Source organism: Diabrotica virgifera, chromosome 2, assembly GCF_917563875.1.
Source record: "Diabrotica virgifera virgifera chromosome 2, PGI_DIABVI_V3a".
Lineage (NCBI taxonomy): Eukaryota > Metazoa > Arthropoda > Insecta > Coleoptera > Chrysomelidae > Diabrotica > Diabrotica virgifera.
Window position 1 is genome coordinate 208,960,815 of NC_065444.1, and position 25,205 is coordinate 208,986,019.

Here is a 25,205-nt window from a genome sequence, read left to right on the forward strand (position 1 = left end):
TGGAAGATACTTTCTGAATATAAATTGAACAGTAGAGGGGAGATAATGCATCCCTGTCTTACACCTCTGAGAATTTTTTGAGCTTGCGTTGTTTCATTATCCACATTGATGACAGCTGTTTGATTCCAGTAAAGAGCTTCTATGCAACGAATGTCTTTTTAATCTATGTCGAGTTATTTTAGTATATGTACGAGTTTATGATGTTGTACTCGATCGAAGACTTTTTTATAATCTGTAAAGCACATCATTACATCTTTACTTTGATCGTAGCAGTTCTGAGCTAGCACTTGGGTTGCAACTAGTGCTTCCCTGATACACAGGCCTTCTCTAAATCCAAATTGTGAGCAACCAATAACCTTATCGCATTTTGTGGAGATTCTGTAGTGAAGAACTTTGAGGAATATTTTTAAAGAATGGCTCATCAGACTTATCAGTCGGTGGTCTTGACACTTTGTTGCGTTATTCTTTTTTGGCAAAGGGATAAAGGTAGATACAAGCCATTGGACAGGGAATTTTCCTTTTTTATAGATTTGGTTGAAAAATCTTTGGAGTATCGTAATTCCCTCTTCATCTAACAATCTGAGTAACTGAGATAATCTGAGATATAGGAATTTGATCAGGTCCAACTGCTTTCCCGTCTTGACTGAAATAAAACAATTTTACCATTTGTTTTCAATATAGATTTTAATCCTCTACAAATAGGTTCTCATGATTTTCGATGTAAAATAATTAGGAAAGAAGAAACCACAATGTATCAAATTTATGTTCAATAACATTTAACATTGACGCTGACAAGAATTATAAAATTACCTCCTCTTCTTTGAATAACCCATTTAATGTATAGGTGTCGTCGACATCAGTCATCAATGAAGGTAAAATATTGACCAGATCAATAGCCATAGATAAACAAAAATGACCCCAATTTAGTGACCGTTGCTTAAGTTTCTATAGATTGTCTCGTGTTTACTTTTTGAAATATCTAATGTTTCGGTAAGTAGGTGATAATATTGAAGACAAGGCTGTTGAAAAATCTTAAATGTTGCAACATGTAACATGTAACAAAAGGAAATATGTATGTTTATCTCAGTAGATCATGTGTCTGGTTCTCCCGCGTGAACCTTATTTTGTGGCCCAAATACACATATTTTTACACAATATTTTTGTTTTCCCATAGTTGTTCCTTAAGGCGACTATAAGTTACTTGCGGTAGTTATTGTAGCATAACTTAAGCTGCACGTCGATGTTAATACATACCCCATGCTCACTCTATGGCTGATATAAATAGTTTTAGCGACAAAGCATCTCCTTGCCGCATCCCTCTACCTCTACCGACTTTTATCTTCTCATTCATGCAATGAAGGTTTAAAGTTGTTGCATTTTCGTATATATTTTGAATATTATTTGCATACTTGTGGTCTGCTTTCTGATACTGCTTTCAAAATAGTGACTATTTCACTGTATGAAAGGCTTTGTGGAAGTCAACAAGAATAAGAACCAGGTGTCGATTATATTTAATAGATTTTTCGACTACAGTTTTAAGTCACTGCAGATGTAGTCTAGTAAAATAAAATTACACTACATGTAAATCAAAATGTAAATTCGTACAGGTTGAAACAAATTTTATATCAAAGTTTAGGTGAGTACAAAAGATATTTTCAAAAAAGTATCCAAATCATACAAGAAGATCATTGTTTAAATAATTAAAATGGGGTCATTTTTGCAAAAAAAAAAATACTTTTTTAACTGCTGAGGTCATTCAATTACTAATGAAGGTATATAGGATTATTTTCTGCAAAGTTGAAGGGTAAATCTTTCACATAAGACTTACTAAATTAAATTTGACCCCCTATTTATTTAAATAATTATACATAAAACTTTAAAAACAAATTTGCAAAAAATTATTTTTAGCGTTTTATATATACAGATTGAAAAGATTGGTCATAAATTATACCACACATTCTGGGGTTAAAAATAGTTCGATTGAACCTAACTTACCTTAGTACAAATGTGCTTATAAAAAAAGTTACAGCCCTTTGAAGTTACAAGATGAAAATCGATTTTTTTTAATATATCGCAAACTATTAGAGATTGTTTATTGAAAATGGACATGTATTATTCTTATGGCAGGAACATCTTAAAACAAAATTATAGTGAAATTTGTCCACCCCATAAAAATTTTATGGGGGTTTTGTTCCTTTAAACCCCCCCAAACTTTTGTGTACGTTCTAATTAACTCATTATCGTAGTACCATTAGTTAAACACAAAGTTTTTAAAACTTTCTTGCCTCTTAGTATTTTTTCGATAAGCCAGTTTTTATTGAGATATGACTTCTTTTTCAAAATATACCGAAAAATGTAAATTATAAATAAATTTTCAGATTATTAACAGGTCTCTATAATCGTACTTAACCATATAAAAATATGTGGTGGATTGGACAAATATTCAAAATATCTCGATAAACACTGGCTTATCAAAATAGTACTAAGAGGTAAAAAATGTTTAAAAACATTGTGTTTAACTAATGGTGCCACAATAATAATTTAATTGGAACGTACATAAAAGTTTGGGGGGTTTAAGGGAACAAAACCCCCATAAAATTTTTATGGGGCGAACAAATTTCACTTCAATTTTTTTTTAAGATGTTGCTGCCGTAAGAATGCCACATGTCCAATTTCATTAAAAAATCTCTAAAAGTTTTCAATATATGAAAAAATATCGATTTTCATTTTGTAACTTCAAAGGGCTGTAACTTTTTTTGTGTGCACTATTGAATATAGGTAAGTGAGGTTCAATCAACCTATTTTTGACCCCAGCATCTGTGGTATAATTTATGACCAATCTTTTCGGGACACCCTGTATATATCGGGTGTTCTACAGCATTCGCCGTTTCCCGCATCCTATTCGCCATGCTTTTCGGTCACGAATATCTTCCTCGTTGAGTTGTCTACTGGTTATTTGCTTTCTCTACATCTTGTAACCATGTTCTCTTCGGTCTGCCTCTTTTTCTTCTCTCGGGTGGTGCATACTGGATCATTTTCTTGGGCCATCTTGTTGGTCCCATTCTCTGGACGTGCCCGTACCATATCAATCTTTTTGAAGTTATACTTCTTTACCGGCGATAGAGGGTGATTTTTTTATATGTTAAACCTATCAGCCCGGCGCATGCGCATTATAACTTTGTTCTGATTGGATGTTCAAATGACATGTCAAAAATTATCCGATATGGCAGCTGTGGTTTGGAGGTAAAGGTAAAGGTAAACAAATGTATAATATATTAGTTTTATTGTTGTGAGGACAGAAACAAAAAAGTTTATAATATTGTAGTGACTTTTAAATAGTTTTTAAAAGCAACAGGTACGTAATAATTGTTAATGTATCATGGGTATAAACCTACCTATTTGATCTGCCAAAATACATAGTATGTAATACTTTTATTTATATAATTTGATTACCATCAAAATTTCTATCAATATTCACCTAATATATTGTTTTTTTACTCTATGTTTTGTTGTATTTTTTCAATTCTAAATCATTTCAATTCAAAATTAAAATAATTTGATCAATTTTCAAAATATCAAAATATCACAAGTTTAATCCGTTTAGTTAGTCCATCTTCGTAAATAATGACACATAGTGCCCGTGGCTAAGCGGAGAAGGCGAATGAATTCCAATACCAACCGCTCTTATCAGCGCTGGTTCGAGTCCCAATAGAAACTTTCTTTTTTTTTTAATACATTTTATGATTGTAAGTATATTTATTATATTATAATTGTATTTTCAGAAAATACGTATTTAGTTAAAAAAATTTTCGACAATTAATGTTCAGACATCATTTGTGGCTTGTTTAATGTATTTGTGTGTGTTTTATTCTTTTATTATTTTAATTTTTGGCACTGTTCTAATAAAAATGTTTGAGAAGTAGTAAGTATAAATTAGTTTAATATTTAAACAAAATTTAAATAAAAAGTATATTAATTTCGTTTAAATCATATAATAGAAGTATAACTTCTTACGTGCGTACAAAGTACACACACATTCTTTTTTTGTTCTATTCTGTCTATAATATCATTTTCTACTTCCATTCTTTCTTTTATTTCTTCGTTTGGGATATGCTGCAGTTTAGATATTCTGCAGCTTCTTCTAAGCGCGTCCATTTCTAAAGCTTGTAGTCGTTTATTTTGTCGGTCTTTTACTTCCCACACTTCCGACTTGTACAGGACAATTCCTTCCACGATAGTTTGGCAGATTTTTTTCTTTGTCTGATTTTGCAATCCTGTACTCCACCAAATGCCATTCAGCTGTTTTATAGCTTTTCTCCCTTGACTTATTCGATATTCTATATCTTGATCGCATGTGGAGTGTTTGTCAAAAATAGAACCTAGATATTTAAATTCATCGCATACTTTTATGTATTCCCATTCTAATTCTAAGTCTTCAGTATCACCTCCGATTACAAGGTATTCAGTTTTCTCCAAGCTCATTTCCAAGCCCCATTTTCGGTACTGGACTCTGAATCAGCGGGAAACAACAAAATTACTGGTACTTGAAAGAAAGATACTGCGGACTATCTATGGGCCTTGCAGAGAAGAGACAACAGGAGAATGGAGAAGAAGACACAATGATGAACTCCAGACAATATACGGAGATGAAAACATAGTACGCTACATTAAATCAAACAGAATACGATGGGCGGGTCACGTACTAAGATCAAGTGACGAAAGACTTCTAAACGCCACATTCTGGGAAAGGCCCGTTGGAAAAAGGTCAGTTGGTCGCCCAAGAAAGAGATGGAAGGACGCAGTAGCCAGCGATCTACGCAAAATGGGAGTACAGCAATGGGAAATAGCTGCTCAGAACCGACAACAATGGAGGGAAATAGTAAACGCGGCCAAGACTCACATAGAGTTGTAGAGCCAAATGATGATGATGATGATGATTTTCGGTACTCCTCTTTCAATTTTCTAATCATGTAACTGGCGTCATCTTTATCAGCAGCAATCACAACTTGGTCGTCAGCAAATAGCAACGTATACAAATAAGAATCTCCTACTGGTATTCCCATTGTTTGGCATTTCCTAGTCCAATATTTTAACACATGTGTAAGGTAAATTTTAAATAAAGTTGGCGACAGACAGCATCCCTGCAAAAGACCTTTCGAAGTTTCAAAGGTATTTGAAAGTTTCGTTCCAATTTGAATTGCTGTTGTTGCATTATCATAGAGATCTTTTATTGTTTGGATGTATTTTCTATTTAAAGTGGTTTGTTGTAATACCTCAAACATTTTTTCTCTGGGAACGGTGTCGTATGCTTTTTTTAAGTTTACAAATACCATGTGAGTTTCTAGATTTCTAGCAGAACGTTTTTCTAGTAATTGCCTTATGCAGAAAATGTTATCTGTGCATGATCTACCTGCCCTAAATCCACTTTGTTCTTCGGAATCTTGCCACTCCTTTTCTATCCGTTTCTTTATTATTCGTCCGTACAGTCTTCCAACTGAGCTGGTCACACTAATGCCTCTGTAATTATTACAATTTTTTCTACCACCCTTTTTGTATATAGGGGTAGTTATGGAGTTTTTCCACTCAGAGGGCACGCCACTATTGCCTGAAAGGCATCCGTTGAATATTTCAACTAAAATTTCTTTTGCCTGTGTCGTGCTGTGCTTAATGAGTTCAATTGGAATACCTCCAGGGCCAGGAGCTTTATTGTTTTTCATTTCTCTTAACGTTAGTTCTAGTTCTTGAATAGTTATATCTTCTAGTTGTTCCAGGTTGTTTGGGGCGATGATGGTTTGCCTTACATATTCCTGTCTATTCTCTTGCAATAGGTTTCTAAAGTATGTTTCCCACTCGTTTATACTTATAAGGGATATCTGGCATCTTTCTTGTACGTTTTGTCTTGTATTTGATATTGTTCTCCAAGCTTCTCTGCTTTTTGTTCCTCCCATAAGAGTGTCTATTTCTTCACATTTCTTCAGCCACATATTTTCTTTGGTTTTAATCACTTCTTTTTTTGTTTCCATTCTTATTATTGCGTAGGGTTTTCGGTCTTCTGAGCAATTGGTACTGAGCCATTTTTGATATGCTTCTTTTTTTTCCCTCGTCTTTTCTTTTAAAGAATCTGTAAACCAAGGGTGATGAGTGTTATTTGAGGATTTTTCCCCTAACGCTTCGAATGCAGCTTCATGTAAGCACTTTTTTAGCCGATCATATTTTTCATCTGCTGTTCTTGTATTAAACTGTGTATTGGTTATCTTTTGGCTCAGCCTTAACTTAAAAAGAAAGGAGATTGAATTATCTTTCAGTGCATCGATGTTGTATTTGTACTGAGGCGGGTGTTCTTCTGTAATCTCTTCCTGGGTTTCTTCAATTTTGTTGTTCAAGATATATGGAAAGTATAGATCTGCTCTGAGTAAAAAGTGGTCAGTTCCACATTCTGCACCTCTAATAGACTCGTACATCTTTCGTCACAATTGATGATTTCTGCTTCATGATGACGTAATCTATAATCGATTTCAATTGTCGGGTTTAGCGTTTTAAGTAAGCAATATAAAATATCTTATTTTACAGACTAAGTTGCGCTATATTACCAGTATTAAGGAAAAAAAAATTGGTCGAAAAATATTTAATATTTTTTGAGATATTGAATTTGTTTATTAAATGTTACTCTATTTTCAATTGCAACAACGCGGTTGTTGCCAAAGAAATATTCACCTGTGGTAAATCTTATTATTTTTAAAAATGAATAACCACTTTCAATTTCGTTGCAAAACGAAAATACAGCCGAACCATATTCCAGTCCAATCAGAGAGTGCTGCAAGCACCTCTACCGGTTTCGAAACTTATTAGTCTCTCATCAGGAGGCACATATGCTGCTCTCCCTGATCCAACCAAAACAAACCCCAGCGTGCAGTCCCGAATTGCAACGAACGAAATGGCATAGATGCCCTAGCGGCAACTGCTAGCAAAAGACTAAGTTTTCACTCTAATGGCATATAACATATCCCACCAGAATGAAAACAATGGGAACCTTCTCTGGTTACACCTCCGAGGCTTCTACAATTTGCAAGCCATACGGATGCTGAGACTAAGGAAGATGAGGGAATTCTACAATTTACAATTCACGTCACATCTGCTCAGCGCGGTAAAGTTCCAACGAGACTGGTTCCCTTCATACTCCACACAGAGTAAATGTAAATAAAAAATGAATAACCACTTTCAATTTCGTTGCAAAACAAAAATACAGCCGAACCATATTCCAGTCCAATCAGAGAGTGCTGCAAGCACCTCTACCGGTTTCGAAACTTATTAGTCTCTCATCAGGAGGCACATATGCTGCTCTCCCTGATCCAACCAAAACAAACCCCAGCGTGCAGTCCCGAATTGCAACGAACGAAATGGCATAGATGCCCTAGCGGCAACTGCTAGCAAAAGACTAAGTTTTCACTCTAATGGCATATAACATATCCCACCAGAATGAAAACAATGGGAACCTTCTCTGGTTACACCTCCGAGGCTTCTACAATTTGCAAGCCATACGGATGCTGAGACTAAGGAAGATGAGGGAATTCTACAATTTACAATTCACGTCACATCTGCTCAGCGCGGTAAAGTTCCAACGAGACTGGTTCCCTTCATACTCCACACAGAGTAAATGTAAATCAAAAATGAATAACCACTTTCAATTTCGTTGCAAAACGAAAATACAGCCGAACCATATTCCAGTCCAATCAGAGAGTGCTGCAAGCACCTCTACCGGTTTCGAAACTTATTAGTCTCTCATCAGGAGGCACATATGCTGCTCTCCCTGATCCAACCAAAACAAACCCCAGCGTGCAGTCCCGTATGGCTTGCAAATTGTAGAAGCCTCGGAGGTGTAACCAGAGAAGGTTCCCATTGTTTTCATTCTGGTGGGATATGTTATATGCCATTAGAGTGAAAACTTAGTCTTTTGCTAGCAGTTGCCGCTAGGGCATCTATGCCATTTCGTTCGTTGCAATTCGGGACTGCACGCTGGGGTTTGTTTTGGTTGGATCAGGGAGAGCAGCATATGTGCCTCCTGATGAGAGACTAATAAGTTTCGAAACCGGTAGAGGTGCTTGCAGCACTCTCTGATTGGACTGGAATATGGTTCGGCTGTATTTTCGTTTTGCAACGAAATTGAAAGTGGTTATTCATTTTTGATTTACATTTACTCTGTGTGGAGTATGAAGGGAACCAGTCTCGTTGGAACTTTACCGCGCTGAGCAGATGTGACGTGAATTGTAAATTGTAGAATTCCCTCATCTTCCTTAGTCTCAGCATCCGTATGGCTTGCAAATTCTAGAAGCCTCGGAGGTGTAACCAGAGAAGGTTCCCATTGTTTTCATTCTGGTGGGATATGTTATATGCCATTAGAGTGAAAACTTAGTCCTTATTATTTTTATTTTTATGTATATTTTCGATAAATGTATTGATAAATTCAAATTTCAATTAAACTTCTCCCTAAAATGGCATTTGAAAATTATTCAAATTTGTTTTTAATTTGTTTTTTTAATAACGTCGCGACGATTAAATATTTTGAAATGCCGTTTCGATAATTGGGTTTCTGGGAATTTTTCACTAATTAAGAAATTTTTTTTGCCTTTTTTTCCTCTTTTTTTTTCTTGGAGTTATATTACTTCGGGCCCTTTTAGGGTTAAGTTTCATTAAGAATGTCGAATCTCTAAGTTGTAGATTCTAGACCTTAAAATATTAAGATTGGTCTAAAATTACTTAAATAAAATGTGGTTACTTACTGAGTTACAGGGTGTTTTATTTAAAAATTTAAAAATTATTTTTATCATGTACTTTCAAACTATTTGACGTATCCTTATCATACTTAGCTGAAAGTGTGGGTACTATACAGTCTACTAAATTGTGATAAATAAAAGTTTCTAGATGCTACCAGAGGCGTACGACAGGGGATAGTTAATGGTTGACCCTTCCCAAATTCTACGCCACTGAGGGAATTACTATTTTAGCGAAATTTTTCGATTCTCCAATACTTTCTATGTAAATAATATTCTCTTTACTGGTAACGATTAGGTCATTAGTTTTCGAGATATTGGACGGTTAAAATGAAACGGCATAGTTATTTTGATTCATTCGTTCATTTATTTTAAACTTCCAATATCTCTCAAACTGATGACATTATCAATACCAATAAAGTTATTTACATACAAAGTATTGGAGAATCGAAAAATTTCGCTAAAATAGTAATTCACACAGTGGCGTAGAATTTGGGAAGGGTCAATCATTTACTATCCCCTATCGTACGCCTCTGGCACTAGCTAGAAACGTTTATTAATCACAATTTAGTAGGGTGTATAATAGCCACACTTTCTGTCAAGTATGATAAGGATACGTCAAATAGTTTTAAAGTACTTGGTAACAATAATTTTTAAATTTTTAAATAAAACACCCTGTAACTCAGTAAGTAGCCACATTTTATCTAAGAGATTTTAGTTAAATCTTAATATTTTTAGGTCTAGAATCTATAACTCAGAGATTCGACATTTTAAATAAAATTTAACCCTAAAAGGGCCCAGAGTAATATAACTCCAAGAAAAAAAAGGAGAAGAAAAAACGACAAAAAAATTTTTTTAATTAGTAAAAAATTCCCAGGAACCCAATTTATCGAAACGGCATTTCAAAATACTTTATCCCCGCGACGTTATTAAAAAAACAATTTATAAACAAATTTGAATAATTTTCAAATGCCATTTAAGAGGGAAAGCGTAATTGAAATTTGAATTTATCAATAAATTTATTGAAAATATACATAAAAATAAAAATAATTAGATTTTAAGCAGTTTAATATTTCGTTGGCAACAACCGCGTTTTTGCAATTGAAAATATAGTAACATTTAATACAGTCGGAAAAATGAAAGAATACCCATGAATGAACATATAAAACACGCTGTATTATCCTGTCACCGTGTCACAAAGAAAATTCTCCAGTGCAAGTACATGAAACAATAATTATTACATGTACTTGCGCTGGCCAATTTTTTGTCTGACACGGTGACAGGAAAATACAGCGTGTTTTATAATATGTTCGTTCATGGGTATTCTTTCATTTTTCCTACTGTATACAAATTCAATATCTCAAAAAATATTAAATATTTTTTAACCAATTTTTTTTGCTTAATACTGGTAGCATAGCGCAGTTTAGTCTGTAAAATAAGATATTTTATAGTGCTTATTTAAAACGATAAAAATAATTTTTTGCAAATTTGTTTTTAAAGTTTTATATACAATAATTTAAATAAATAGGGGGTCAAATTTAATTTAGTATGTCTTATGTAAAAGATTTGCCCTTCAACTTTGCAGAAAAAATCCCATAAACCTTAATTAATAAGTGAATTACCTCAGCAGTTAAAAAAGTATTTTTTTTGCAAAAATTACCCCTTTTTAATTATTTAAACAATGATCCCCTTGTATGATTTGGATACTTTCTTGAAAATATCTTTTGTACCCACCTAAACTTTGATATAAAATTTGTTTTAACCAGTACGAATTTACATTTTGACTTTTTTTTATTTTATTAGGCTAATGGTCATTTTTGTTCCGTTACCTGATCAAAATCCTGCTTGTTCTTCTGACTTGTTGTGCGTACGCCAATCAGTTGATTGTAATTAATTATGTTATTTATCATTATGATAATTAAAATAATTTATTGATTAATTAATTATTACTTAACATAACTATTAATTATTAATATAATTGATTAACTAATCAATTAATCTCATAATTATAATCAGTTTTGTTTTCAGCAACCCAATCAAAGTTGACATTGACAGTTGGTGACAGTAATTAAATATTTGATAATGATCAGTTGATTCCATTTTTGATTAGCGTTCGAACAACCGGCCAAAGAGTTTAACTTTCTTTGTGTTTGCCAGTATTCGAGTAAAGAACTTGTATAAGTGGTTGAGTAAGCTAATGGGTATACAGTTTTCAAGATCTAATTTACCACGTTTTGTACGATATACGCATTTAACCGAAGTTTTCAATTTATCTGGAATGCTTTCGTTATGCAAACATAGATTGAATAGTGTTTGGGGGACCTCCTAGTTTGATTGCCTCCATGAACCAATTTTTTATTTTTTTGGAGAGCATATTGAATTTCTTCCCTTGATATATCTGGTATATCGTCCGATCCTATATCCTATACCTTTCGTATTGGCTGTTTGATAAGCTCTGTAATAATATGACTTTGATAACTCTGATACAATGTTTCCTAGAAACTTTCCACTATTATAATATATAAAATATACCTACCTGGTCTATTTGAGAATATATTTTCGGTTTTGTGTTTAAGTTCGGAATATTTACTATTTGCCATTTTTGATTTTTCTCCTCAATGCTTTCATGCTTTTTGCGTTTTCATCTATATTTTTTATAATTTTCTCGTTCTTATATTTCCTAATATCTCGTCTGATAGCTTTAGAGATTTCTTTATGTATGATGTTTATTTCTTGTTGGTCAATATTATTATAGGAACATATTATGTACTCGTATAACATGGTAATTAATGTTTAACTTTGGAGTTACATAAAATTTACCAAAGAAGTATACACTTTTATTTAAAAAATTTAATTCTACTTTTTATTCAGGACACAAAACCTCATAAAATTACATAAAATTCATTACGTCATAACTAGGCTATTGATTATGTTCAAAATAAGAGAGCTAAAAGGAACTACAACGTTAACGGGATTTTATTGTCTCATATGGTCAACGGACATCTATGTTTGAAAAAACCGCGGAGTGCTACCATTTAAATGGGTGCGTTTTTAAGAAAGGGGTGAATTAGTCCCTACGCACAGGGTAAATTAGGGTGAGTTTCATTCACTTTTGGTACAAACACTTCTAAAGGAAAATTGTTTCAGAATAAATTTACTATCGAAATATCATATTTTTAAGTCAATAGTATTTTTTTTACAAAAATACATTCAAAAGAAAAGCAAGAAAAAAACACAAAAGAAAGTAATTTTGTTTTTAGCCCCATAATTTCTTTCCATATGGATATAGGTATAGGCATTGCTTCAGCGAAAAATAACTTCCATCCTTCCTTTTTAAAATGAGGTTTGGTAGAAGACTCTAGGATTTATAGTTTCCAAAATAGAATTTTTAAAAATTTGCCGCTCACAGAATTTTTGAGAAATTTTCCCCATTATTTCGCAAACATTGTTCTGTAACTTTTTTCTACGCATTTCTAGGTATATACAATGGTACATTTAGTAAAAAGAGAAGTCAATTGCCTTTAAAATGGTCTACGGTGTAAGGTCGTACGACTATTTTTAAACAAGTTATGCTTTTTCAAGCTTTTACACTTTTAATGATTTTTGATATTTTTTATGATTATTTTTTTTAATTTCTCATTATGACTTTTTTTTCTTGTACATTTGAGTATATACATTTTAGAATAAAAAAAGCTTATTTTCTTTACTTTAAAATGTTGTATATCAATCACCTCTAGGACTATTTTTAAACAAGATATCCGTGGGATATCCAAGGGGATCCGTAATTTGAGAAAAAATTTTATTTTTTTTTATTTTTTCAATTAGAAGAATATAATTGCATATTGTAACATAATTTTTAATTCCAAATAACTTTTCTTGATAACACTCTTCGATATTGTGGAATATAAAGGTACTTTACTCTTGAGCTAAATTCATATTTTTTAACATACTTCGTACACTATTGATAAAATTTTATATCTGATGATTAAATTTTAGGTTTTAGACTATGCAGAGCATTTTATAAAGAATAATTTTTTTCATAAAGTTAATAATAAAAAGTTTTCCATATGGTTCCAACTTAGTGGGACCTATTGCATGTGTATATGTCAAACTATGAAAAAGCATATCTTGTTTAAAAATAGACCTAGAATTTTTTACAATACACCATTTTAAAGTAAAGAAAATAAGTTTTCTTTTTTATTGCACAATGTGTATACCTAAGTATACAATAAAAAGTTATAATGAGAAATTTAAAAATAATCGTAAAATATATCAAAAATCATTAAAAGTATAAAATTTTTAAAAACCATATCTTACTTAAAAATAGTCATACAGCCTTATACGATAGACCATTTTAAAGGTAATTGACTTTGCTTCCTACTAAATGTAACATTGCATTTACCTAAAGCTGCGTAAAAAAAAGTTACAGAACAATGTTTGCGAAGTAACAAGGAAAATCGCCCAAAATTGTTGTGAGTGGAGAAATTTGAAAAATCATATTTTGGAAACTGTAAATCATACAGACTTACACCAAACGCCATTTTAAAAATGAAGGATGGAAGTTTTTTTTCTATGAAGCAATGCCTATACCTATATCCCCGTGAAAAAAAGTTGTAGGGCAAGAAACAAAAATGCTACCTTTTGTGTTTTTTTCTTGCTTTTCTTTTGAATATATTTTTGTAAAAAAAAATATTTTTGACTTTAAAATGTGATATTTCGATAGTAAATTTAACCTGAAACAATTTTTCTGTAGACGTGTTTGTACCAAAGGTGAATAGAACTCACTCTAATTTGCCCTGTGCTTAGGGACTAATTCACCCTTTTCTCAAAAACGCACCCCTTTAAATGGTAGCACTCCGCGGTTTTTTCATATATAGAGTTCCATTGACTCTATGAAACAATAAAACCCCGTTAACGTTGTAGTTCCTTTCTAAAATACATAATCAATAGCCTAAACTTGTTAAAAAGTAAATCGGTAGGAACCGATCCTACATGTTTACTGACTAGCCGGTCCCAATTAAAATATCATAATGCGAATGATCGGGCTGGACTGTATTGTATAAACTTACATAATGGTACCTTCGAAAAATCAATGGTAAGACACTATATGATAGACTTAGAAGTGCAGATATACGATGAAGATGCAAGGCTAACAACATGCATAACTGGGTAAAAAACAGAAGAGTAGACAAGAATGGAACGACCACATAAGCCGAATGGCAACAAATAGAGTAGTAAGGACGACGAGAGACGGTTTCCAATAGTAAGATGATCAGTGGGAAGACCACGAAAACGATGGAATGACAACTTACGGGAAACGCATTGAAAAAACAACAAAGTCATGTATACACAAAAAGAAGAATAAGAAGTTGAAGAAAAATTGAAAAATGCTCTGAGACTGAGAGTATCACTCACACAAAATATAGATGTGTTCTTTTTACCTTAGTAATAAGCATGCAAAAAGGACGCTAGAGGGGAATACCTTTACCTCTAGATAGACTTCTGTCTTACCTACATCACTGCCAAGAGGCAAAAATAAAAGTAAGCATAAGAAATAACATCATAATCAAATAATCAACTACTACAAAATGGGGAGCACAACCGCACACTCTTCTTACCTCTGCAATATGTTTTGTCACCACGGAATTTGGAGCACCAGTGTGGACAAACCTCTTGCACTGCCCCCAAACTCAGCTAAGCCGACTAATGTCTTGGAAAAGCTTCCTGAAAACATTAATAACCGGTCCCAAATTAGTTAAAACGCGCCGAATAAACCTATAACAAGCGTTAGCTTTTATATTAATATTTTTTGCCTATCCAGACAGGAAATGGCTGCTGGACACAAATTATCTGACCAGACAGGACATGGGGAGCGCTGAATAGACTAAGAATTACGCAATTATTTTGTACGAAGTACGCATTTAACCGATTTTTTTCAATTTATTTGGGATGTTTTCTTAATGCAAATATAGATTGAAAAGTGTTTGAATTCTTGACATCAGAAATGGACCTCCTAGTTTGGTTGCCACGATGAACCAATGTCCAATATCAAATATTCAGTATTCATATCCGAAATTGGACAGTATCATTTTATCACCCAGTAGATCGAATGCATTTATTTGTTATTAAACACACACACGTAATTAATTAAATTACATACACATTTGGTCATGGTCCTATCGAGAAAAAGAATACTTCAAGGAAGTTTGAGAAAGCCTATACAGTCCACACCAGCAACACCCTCAGAGAGAGACCACTAGACCCGGGAGAACGAGAGCCGATTGCAGAGCTAAGAGCAGTACCAAAGCCGAGAGCCGATTGCAGAGCAAAGAGCAGTACCAAAGCCGAGAGCCGATTGCAGAGCTAAGAGCAGTACCATAGCCGAGAGCCGATTGCAGAGCTAAGAGCAGTACCAAAGCCGAGAGCCGATTGCAGAGCTAAGAGCAGTACCAAAGCCGAGAGCCGATTGCAGAGCTAAGAGCAGTACCATAGCCGAGAGCCGATTGCAGAGCCTACCAGAAGCGAGGGACCCTAGACGTCTAAGAAAACAAAAAAAAAACCGTAAGTTATTGAATAATTACAAAATCTTCCAACTGTTACAATCGTACAATTTAACAAGTTTGTATTTTTATTATAATTCAACAATCTAGAACAACACTCTCCACTCTATCAATAGTAAAATAATGTACTTTAGAATGTATACCATATAAATAATACAGAGACAAAAATATATTTGAAAAATAATTTGAAAAAAAGAAACGTTCATAAACATATAGCTTGCTTTAATTTCAATTAAATACTTTATTTCGAAAAAATTAAAATACTACGTAACTTATAGAACGATAAAAGTCCACTCTATATAATAATTTCAGTTAAATTTTCACTATTTTAGAAAATGAAAATATTTTACCTATTTCTGTAAAAATTAATCACATAGATATCTAATTGCCAAATTTGAATAAGATTCCAGTATTAATATTACATATATCATTTACAGATCTTTTATAAATACAAAGGTTCATTAAATTATCCAACCAAAGAATTTCAATTTTAGCGTTAGTGAAATCGTAATACTATTTAGTTTATTTACAAACAGAAATCACTTAGTCAGGCAAGCGACCTACGGTAACGTTGAAAAATTGCAAACTTGACAAGGGCATACAATTACATTTTTATTTATATACATTCTGGCTTACGAGAGAGCGTGATAGTACAGGTATAGTAAATAAATATAATTGTTAATAAGCAGATATTTTTTTTATTGTGTGAATTTGATGGCCTTGGACTAGCCAATTAGCCAGACATTATAGGCATATTTAAGTACATTGCTTAATAAATAAAATACAGTTCATATTGTTTAATATATTTACCGCTGAATTTAAAATTTTATAAAAATAACCATGGAAAGTGTATACGTTAAGCAAGCGGAGATAGAAGCAGAATTAGCGAAACTAGTTTCAAATACTAAAAAGGATTCTCAATCTCGGAGGACTCAACAATACATCCGGGATAGGCAGGAAAAATTAGAAGAATATTGGGCAAAATTTCTGAATAACCACGAAAAGCTGCTAGAAGGAGGTATAACGAAAGAAAAATATTTTGAAACAAAATACCATGATCAGGTATTTAAGACATATATTGAGGGGAAAACCCTGTTGGAAGAATATGGAAGGGTGCTGAAAAGAGGAAAAGCACCGAAAGTAAAGGAGATACAGATAAGGAAGCAAAGAATCGAGGAATTATTACGGCCAGAAAATGAACAAGATTTGCAGGAGGATGAAGAGCTGCAGTCAGAGTTAAGAGAATACATGGAAAAGGTGAATACACTAATAATTGAAGCGGCAGTAAATGAGGAACTAGACGCTATAGATAATGGAGAAGTAGAGAGAATAAATCAACTAAAGAGGAGAGTCAGGGAAACCTTGAAGAAAATAAGGCCAGGAATGCAACGGCCAGAAAGCACACAGAGGAGAGACGGTGTGACATTACCGCAGGTAAAAATCCCTGTGTATGAAGGCAGGTATGAAACGTGGAGAACTTTCCACGATCTGTTTACAAAAGTAATACATGAAAACGACCAGTTATCAAACGCAGAAAAAATGCAGTACCTAAAAACTCAACTAAGAGGGGAAGCCAACAGAATGATACAACACTTAAACATATCCGAGGCCAACTACGAAGTGGCCTGGAACATGCTAAAAGATAGATATGAGAATCCAAGGATGATATTGTTTAAATTGATAGACAGGATGCCTCTAGCACAGGAAGTAAAGGAATCTTCTGCTAGAGCATTGAAATCACTACATGACACCTTCCACGAAAGTCTGGAAGCCATAGGAGGGTTAGGAACAGACACGGAAGCGTGGAGCCCATTGGTAGCCCGAATTATCATAACGAAATGGGACAATGAAACCAGGAGGCTGTACGAAAACCACGTTGGAGACAGTAGAGAGATACCGACGTACAAATCGACACAAACATTCTTACAGCGAAGATTCCAGACACTGGAACTGCTGGAGTCAGAAAAAAGACAAGAGAAGCAAGGAGGATCTGGGAGGAAACCAAGAACACGTTGCGTGATATGCAACGGAGATCACGGAGTACCGAACTGCAGAGAATTTCAGGAACTCAATGTAAGAGACCGAAACAGGATGATAAAAGAAAAAGGATTGTGTGCAAACTGCCTAGCACATAAAAAAGAAAAACAATGTTATGTACAATATAGGTGCAGACACTGTGGCGGAGACCATAACCATATGTTGCATTATGAGAAAGGAACCACAGGCAACAAAAGAAACTCCAATGAAACGAAAGGAGAACAAACACAAGAAAGAAATGGAAGAGATTCGAATAATAGAAGAAACGGGTATCAAGCTAATAGGTACAGAGGAAGAAATAATAATCCATACAACGCCAGAGAACAAAATAACGGAAGGCGAGAAAATACACAAGATACCAATGGGCATAGGAATATCAACGACCACCAAAGAGGACAGAATTCAGTAAACTGTGCAAGCCATAAGGAAGGTGAAGCATTACTAGCGACAGCTGTTGTACGCATAAGAGATGCGAAAGGAGATTCACACATAATGAGAGCATTAATCGACCAAGGGTCACAATGCGCATTTATAACGGAACAAGCTGCGACGACGCTAGGAACAACAAGGAAGCCCATACAAGCGACCATATCCGGGATAGGCTCGTCAGGAGAAAAAACAGCCAATTGGAGTATGAAACTTTTAATTGAAACTCATTACGAAAGTGACTTCGAGATGGAAATAGAAGCACTAGTATTACCGAAGATAACAAGGAATTTACCGGAACAGGATATAATTCTACCGGACTATAACGAGAAAAATGCAATACTGGCAGATCCAAGATATTACAAGGTAGGGAAAATAGACTTACTACTAGGAGTAAAAGAATACAGTTACATATTGACAGAAGGGATGCACAGAATAAGTAATGGACTCCTGAGTCAAAACACCAAACTAGGATGGATAGTTTCGGGGATAGCACGAGAGAAGGAGACTACAAAAGCAGAAGTATGCTGTATGATATCCAGACAAGAGATGGACATACAAATAAAGAAATTCTGGGAATTAGAAGAAGTAAATCAGGAAACAAGTTTATCAGTAGAAGAACAAGAATGTGAAGAAATGTATCGACAGACAGTAAAAAGAGATGAAGACGGGAGATACGAAGTGAGAATTCAGTTTAAGGAAGACGTAACAAAGCTAGGAGAATCTAAGCAGCAGGCATTCGCCAGATTGATGCAACTAGAAAGGAAGTTTGCAAAAGACAAACAGTTAGAAGCGAATTACAGACAATTCATGGAAGATTATGAAAACCAAGGTCATATGGTAATAGCAGAAAACCAGGGAGATGGTACTACCTACCTCATCATCCAGTGAGAAAAGAGGACAGTACTACAACGAAAATAAGAGCCGTGTTTGATGCATCAAGTAAAAGCTCATCGGCAGTAAGCCTGAATGATATTATGCACACAGGGCCGAAATTACAACAAGATTTGACAAATATACTATTACGATGGAGATCCAATAAGATAGCATACTCAGCGGATTTGGAAAAAATGTTTAGACAAATCAGAATGGCAGAAGAAGACCAAAAATATCAAAAAATTTTGTGGAGAAAGGACACAAAGGACCCAATACAAGAATATAACTTAACGACGGTGACATACGGCACGGCCGCAGCACCATTTTGAGCGTTGAGAACAATACAGCAATTACAAGAAGACGAAGGAGCGAGGTTCCCGTTGGCATCGAAAATTGTAAAAGAAAACATGTATGTAGACGATATACTAGGAGGAGCGGAGACAGTGCAGGAAGCAGAAATAGCCCAAAAGGAATTAATACAACTGTTCAGAAAAGGAGGTTTCATTCTCAGAAAATGGTTGAGCAACGAAGAAAAAATAATGGAGAACGTACCGGAGGAAATGAGGAACGTAGACTCCAAGGCATTCAAACAAGAAGAAGTACGGAAAACGTTAGGAATACACTGGTCCCCTAAAGAAGATATAATCACATTCAAAATAGGGATAACGACAGCAAAGAAAATAACGAAAAGACACGCACTGTCAGAAGTAGCAAAACTATACGACCCACTAGGGTGGATAGCACCTGTAGTAATTCAGGCGAAAATGTTCATACAGGAATTATGGGAGCAAAAAACCAGTTGGGATAAAGAATTATCTAGCAACCAACAAAGCAGGTGGAATACATACCAGGCGCAATTAGTAAATCTGGAGAAAATAACATTGCCCAGGTGGAACAACTTAAGCAAGACAAACAGAGTAGAACTACATGGATTTGCAGATGCATCTATGAAAGGATATGGAGCGGTAATCTACTCAAGGGTGTTAGGCCCAGAAATCAAAACGAATCTAATGATAGCAAAATCGAAAGTCGCACCATTGAAAGGAAAACGACATTACCGAGGCTCGAGTTGTGTGCCGCGGTGCTATTAGCAAATTTAATGAAGAAAACCCTACAAGCATTGAATAGGGAAAACATTGAGGTATATGCATGGTCAGACTCAATGATAACCCTGGCTTGGATAAGGGGATCATCACAAAGGTGGAAAATGTTCGTCGCCAACAGAGTAGAGGAAATAAGAGGCGTTATAGGACCAAAAAATTGGCATAAGGTAGATACGAAGGAAAACCCAGCGGACATCCTCTCACGTGGAAGTACCGCATCAGAATTATTAGAAGCAGAGCTATGGTGGAAGGGACAAAACTTTAACGCAGGAATCAGAAGAAATACCAGAGACAAATGAGGAGGAAGTCAAAACGAAAATAACGGTGCACACGACAACGATAAAGGAGGACATATGCGAGAGATTCTCAAATTTAGAAAGAATGAGAAGAGTACTTGCATACTGTAGGAGATTTGCAGACAAATGCAGAAAAAAGAAGGACAGTGGACAAAGTCAGCTGACAGTCCAAGAATTAGAGGAAACGCTATTAAAGGTGATAAAGCACACACAGCACGCCTACTTCAAACAAGAAATAAAGAAGCTGAAAAAGAAACAGCAGTTAGACAAGAAAAATAAATTAGCGTCATTGGTACCATTCCTGGATAGACAAGGAATTCTAAGAGTCACCGGAAGACTGAGACACACGAATCTAAAGTACGGAGAAAAACACCCGATAATTTTGCCAAAGGATAGTGCATTAACAAAGTTACTTATAGCAGATAGTCACGCAAAAAATCTACATAGCGGATTACAACAAACACTACAGTACATAAAAAGGAAATACTGGATAATCAACGGCAGAAGAACCGTGAAAGATCATCTAGCAAAATGCTTAAGGTGCAGGAGGTATAAAAGCCAAGCAGCACAACAATTAATGGGAGATCTACCGAAAGACAGAGTGAACCCGAGTCATCCCTTTACTAACACAGGGATAGATTATGCCGGGCCAATAAAAATAAGTACCACGAGAGGCAGAGGACAGAGGAGCTATAAGGGCTACATCTCAGTATCTGTGTCTGTCAACGAAGGCAGTACACCTCGAAGTAGTAAGCGATATGTCTACGGATGCATTCATCGCGGCGTTCAAGAGATTTACGGCACGCAGAGGACAGTGCAACAACGTATACAGCGATAACGGAACCACATTCGTAGGAACAGCAAATTTGTTGAAAAAAGAAAATCAAAAAATAGATGACGAGATAAAACAAGGATTACTGGTACTAGGTACCCAATGGTATGTCATACCTGCATATGCACCACATTTCGGAGGACTATGGGAGAGCGCAGTGCGGATAATGAAATATCACTTGAAAAGAATCATCGGGGAAACAGTTCTAACATATGAAGAATTGAGTACGGTGCTGACACAAATAGAAGCATGTATGAACTCGAGACCATTATGTGGGTCATCAGAAGACCCTGAAGGGAAAATAGCCCTGACACCAGCTCACTTCCTTATAGGGAGAGAAATTATATCACCAAATCGGGAAGAAGAGCTTACGACTTATTTGAAGATGCCGACGAGGTGGAGATTATTGGAGAAAATAAAAAGAGACTTCTGGAAAATTTGGAAACAGGAATACCTGCACCAATTACAACAGAGAAATAGATGGCATAAGGCGCACTCTAACATAAAAGAAGAAGAAATAGTTATAATAAAAGAAGAAGATACACCTCCAGGCAGATGGCCATTAGCGAGGGTAACAGAAACACACCCTGGAGCGGAGGGACTAACCAGAGTCGTAACAGTGAGAAAGGCGAACGGGAAACTGACAAAAAGACCCATACATAAACTAATACGACTGGAAGAAGAGAAACAGGAAAAGCCGAAGAAGGCAGCAGCACTAAGATGGAAGAAAATACTAGTAGCTATAATGTTTTAACGATGTTAAAACCCATAAAGGCAGAACCGTATAAAATATATAATCCGGAACCAGGATTTTTCACAGAAGATCTTGGAGAGGTCGTTATAGACCGGGGAACATTTCGAATAAAGGTGTTACTAGAAAAGGGAAGAATTCGAACAGAGCACCAACTAATAGGAAATATGATACAAGGAGTACGAGAACTGTGGCAGGATATAAAAATCGTGAATTGTAAGGATATAATAGGGAAGTTAGAGGAAGGACAAAGAAAGGCGGAATCAGTAAGCGAGGGGTTGACAGTAGAAATAAAAGCAAGGGAAAGAAGAGGAATATTAGGAACAATATTAACCTCAGTATTTGGAGTCAATGACGAAGCCTACAGTAACATTGAAGCATTAGACAATAACCAAAAGGAGCTAATAAAGGGATCACAGCATCAAGCGAAGATAATGTTAGAAACAATAACATCAGTCAATCACACAGAGAACAGGATAAACGGGCAAATGAACAAGTTTAACAAAGCACTAATCACAGGCCTACAAGAAATATCTAAAGGACTTAACGAAGTAGAAGACAAAGCACAGAGACTAGAAACCGAATATAGCACGTTGCGAATACAAACGATAGCGTTGCAAGTTATGGAATTCATAAACGAATATACTCAATTTTACGAGGGAATATTAAACCTTCACTATAACCACGGACACTTCATTGATATAGTGAAACCGGGTGAGATAACCAAATTGATAGAGAAAGCAGGGCAGATACTGCCACAAGGGGTCGAAATACGACGACAGCCCATTATAGAAACAGAAGTCAGTTATGACGACAGATATATAACAGTCATCGGCTATTTCATAGTGACAGGGAAAATTAAGTACAGCATGCTGAAAGTCACGGCCATACCACTTAACGTTGAGGGGTCGGTGTTGCGCACATTTGTCGCCCCAAGGAATCTACTGGTCGTAGATTATAACACACTGCACTACTTCGAATTGACCGCAGAAGATAGGGAAAGATGTTTACTGTTGACAAAGACGCAGATAGCGTGCTCACCAACGGCTATAAGGAACATGGATACCCAACCAAACTGCATACTTGAAGAAATTTATGAGCGATCTAAGAATAGCACATGTCCAGTGGTAGCCAGGACAATACAGACAGCTCAATGGAGTAAGATGGGTACCCCCAACCTCTGGCTCGTTATCACGCCAGTCACGATACACATATCCATTATTTGCGATGGAAATCGGAGCGAAAGAGTACTGGAACGTGTCACATTCCTGAAACTTTCACCCAAATGTATCGCCCAAACGAAAAATATTACATTACTCCCCACTAGCAGTGGGATGGAGAGAGCGGTAACAAGCTACCTGAAGGCGCCAATCACTCCCGTGGCCCAATTGGTGGCGAGGACACCCCGCAGGTTTAACATGCCTCTAAACACCTACCTGGACATACCAGGAGGAGAGCTACGTCACGCGTTACTTGAGGAGGAAAGTCTAGAACAAGAAATGACGCATACGCAGTGGCAATCGATTCCAGAATCTAATTGGCATTATTTTGTAGCCACCGGGACCATCACTATAATGGTAATAATTGGGATACTCACGTTATGGAAATACCGTCCTGTTGTACGACTATGTCGTTCAGGGAATCCACATACTCAGACTAACGAACAGGAAGTACCTGTATTAAGTAGTAATCGGCATAACAATGTACCGTCGACTTCAAAGGCCGACCTCCCACTCTCCACATTTTCATCCAATTGCCCTAATTTTAATCTAGAGATAGAGTCGGACATTGATAGCTAGAGTACGGTTGGAAGATTGTTGATTATTCTTAAACTATTTATTTATTAACATGTTTGAATTTGACTATTTTATGTAATACTTATATGTAAACTTTGAGTATTGACACTTGGGCCAGTTTTTGCCCGATTCCGCAGTATGTCCAATATCAAATATTCAGTATTCATATCCGAAATTGGACAGTATCATTTTATCACCCAGTAGATCGAATGCATTTATTTGTTATTAAACACACACACGTAATTAATTAAATTACATACACATTTGGTCAATTATCAATAATATAATTTGGACATCAGCCAAAAGTTGCTGACATAAGATAAACAATTTACCTTAATTAGATACACAAAATCACGCGGGGCCCGTGTTTACATTGACCCAATTTAAACTTATATAAAACTAAGATCTCTTGTCTAGAAATTCAATTATTATTAATTCATTAACGCGAGTGATTGTCTTCAACGATCATCATTTAAGTCTTTACTCAAAGTACCCCGGGTCAACATCCATAGTGTAAGTCTCATCAATAAACTCTGCTACTATTATTTGGTGTTTCCATCACAACTTAAAGACCATCTACACTGAGCCAACGAAGGGATATTGTTCAACCAACCTTTCATTATTTGAGAGCATGTTGAATTTTTTATATCGATTATGTATGTAATGCGAGTGTTTATTTTTAAATATTGACATTGTTTCATCTTGCAATTTATCTTTAAAATAAGATAAGCACCCATATTCAAAATTCGAGGATTAGGGACTACCAACCTGCCATATTACAGGTTATGGCACTAGAGAAGCTTTACTTTAGTAATTTTTCTTGGCTAACAAATGCATTATCACATGTTCGGGCCATATTTAAAAATGAACAATCACACATGCACTCTGGACCACGGCGTAACGCAAACTGACTTGTGACGTTGTGACGCGCTTACTAATGCTGAGAGAGCCAAAACCGATAATAACGGCACAGCCGCACTATGCTGATTCTAAGATTACTAAAGTAGGTACATGACATTATTCCACAATGAAGACAATGCCTAATGGACCAAACGTCGGAAAAAAATTATTTTAAGACAACTGGTTTTTAATATATTATTCCCTATGCTTCCTCGAACACCGTACCGGCCATCTGGCTGCTGATACAGGTTGCGTTCATTACTGCGCAGCACATTCGTACAGGTAAACATATCGAATTTAAAATTATTGTAAGACGAAAAATTATTTTGTCATTACTTTTTAAACATTATTAGAAATATGAGCTATAATTGCCAGACATTTTTGTGGTTTAAAAAGTAATGACACAAAAATGTTTCGTCCTAAAATAATTTAAATTCAATATACAGGGTAATAGATGAGTGTGATGAAGCTCAGTAGATCCGCTATAGTAACAGATAGCAATAAAAGTTGATAATAAAATAAAATAATAATAATAATATTAAAAATATAGTAATAAATATAGTAAATATAATAAGAAAAATTAATAAATAATAATAAAAATACCGATCAAACTGAGGGAACCAGAAATGCGTATAAACCACCTCACTAAAGACGAAAAAATGGGCACCTGGATGGGTAAACCTCTGCACGGGCGACATCCCAATGAGGTCAGCCAAGACTATGTCGACAATACAGCGTCGAACTATTGGTTGACATCAGGAAAGATGTTCCCTGATACGGAGGGTTCATTACTGGCCATTCAGGATCAGGTTATACCAACCAGAAATTACCTGAAATATATCGTCAAAGACCCTCAGGTT

The 25,205-nt window shown here is 35.3% G+C and overlaps 1 protein-coding gene across 1 annotated transcript in view; it reads right to left on the reverse strand.

Annotated features, from left to right (window-relative positions):
* LOC114337172 (nose resistant to fluoxetine protein 6-like) overlaps positions 1-900 on the reverse strand; it is an 81,659-nt gene extending 80,759 nt beyond the window's left edge. The window contains exon 1 of the mRNA XM_050644986.1: positions 811-900. Within this exon, the coding sequence (XP_050500943.1) occupies positions 811-900 (90 nt within the window). The remainder of the gene's footprint in view (positions 1-810) is intronic.
* Positions 901-25,205: the final 24,305 nt, after the last annotated feature.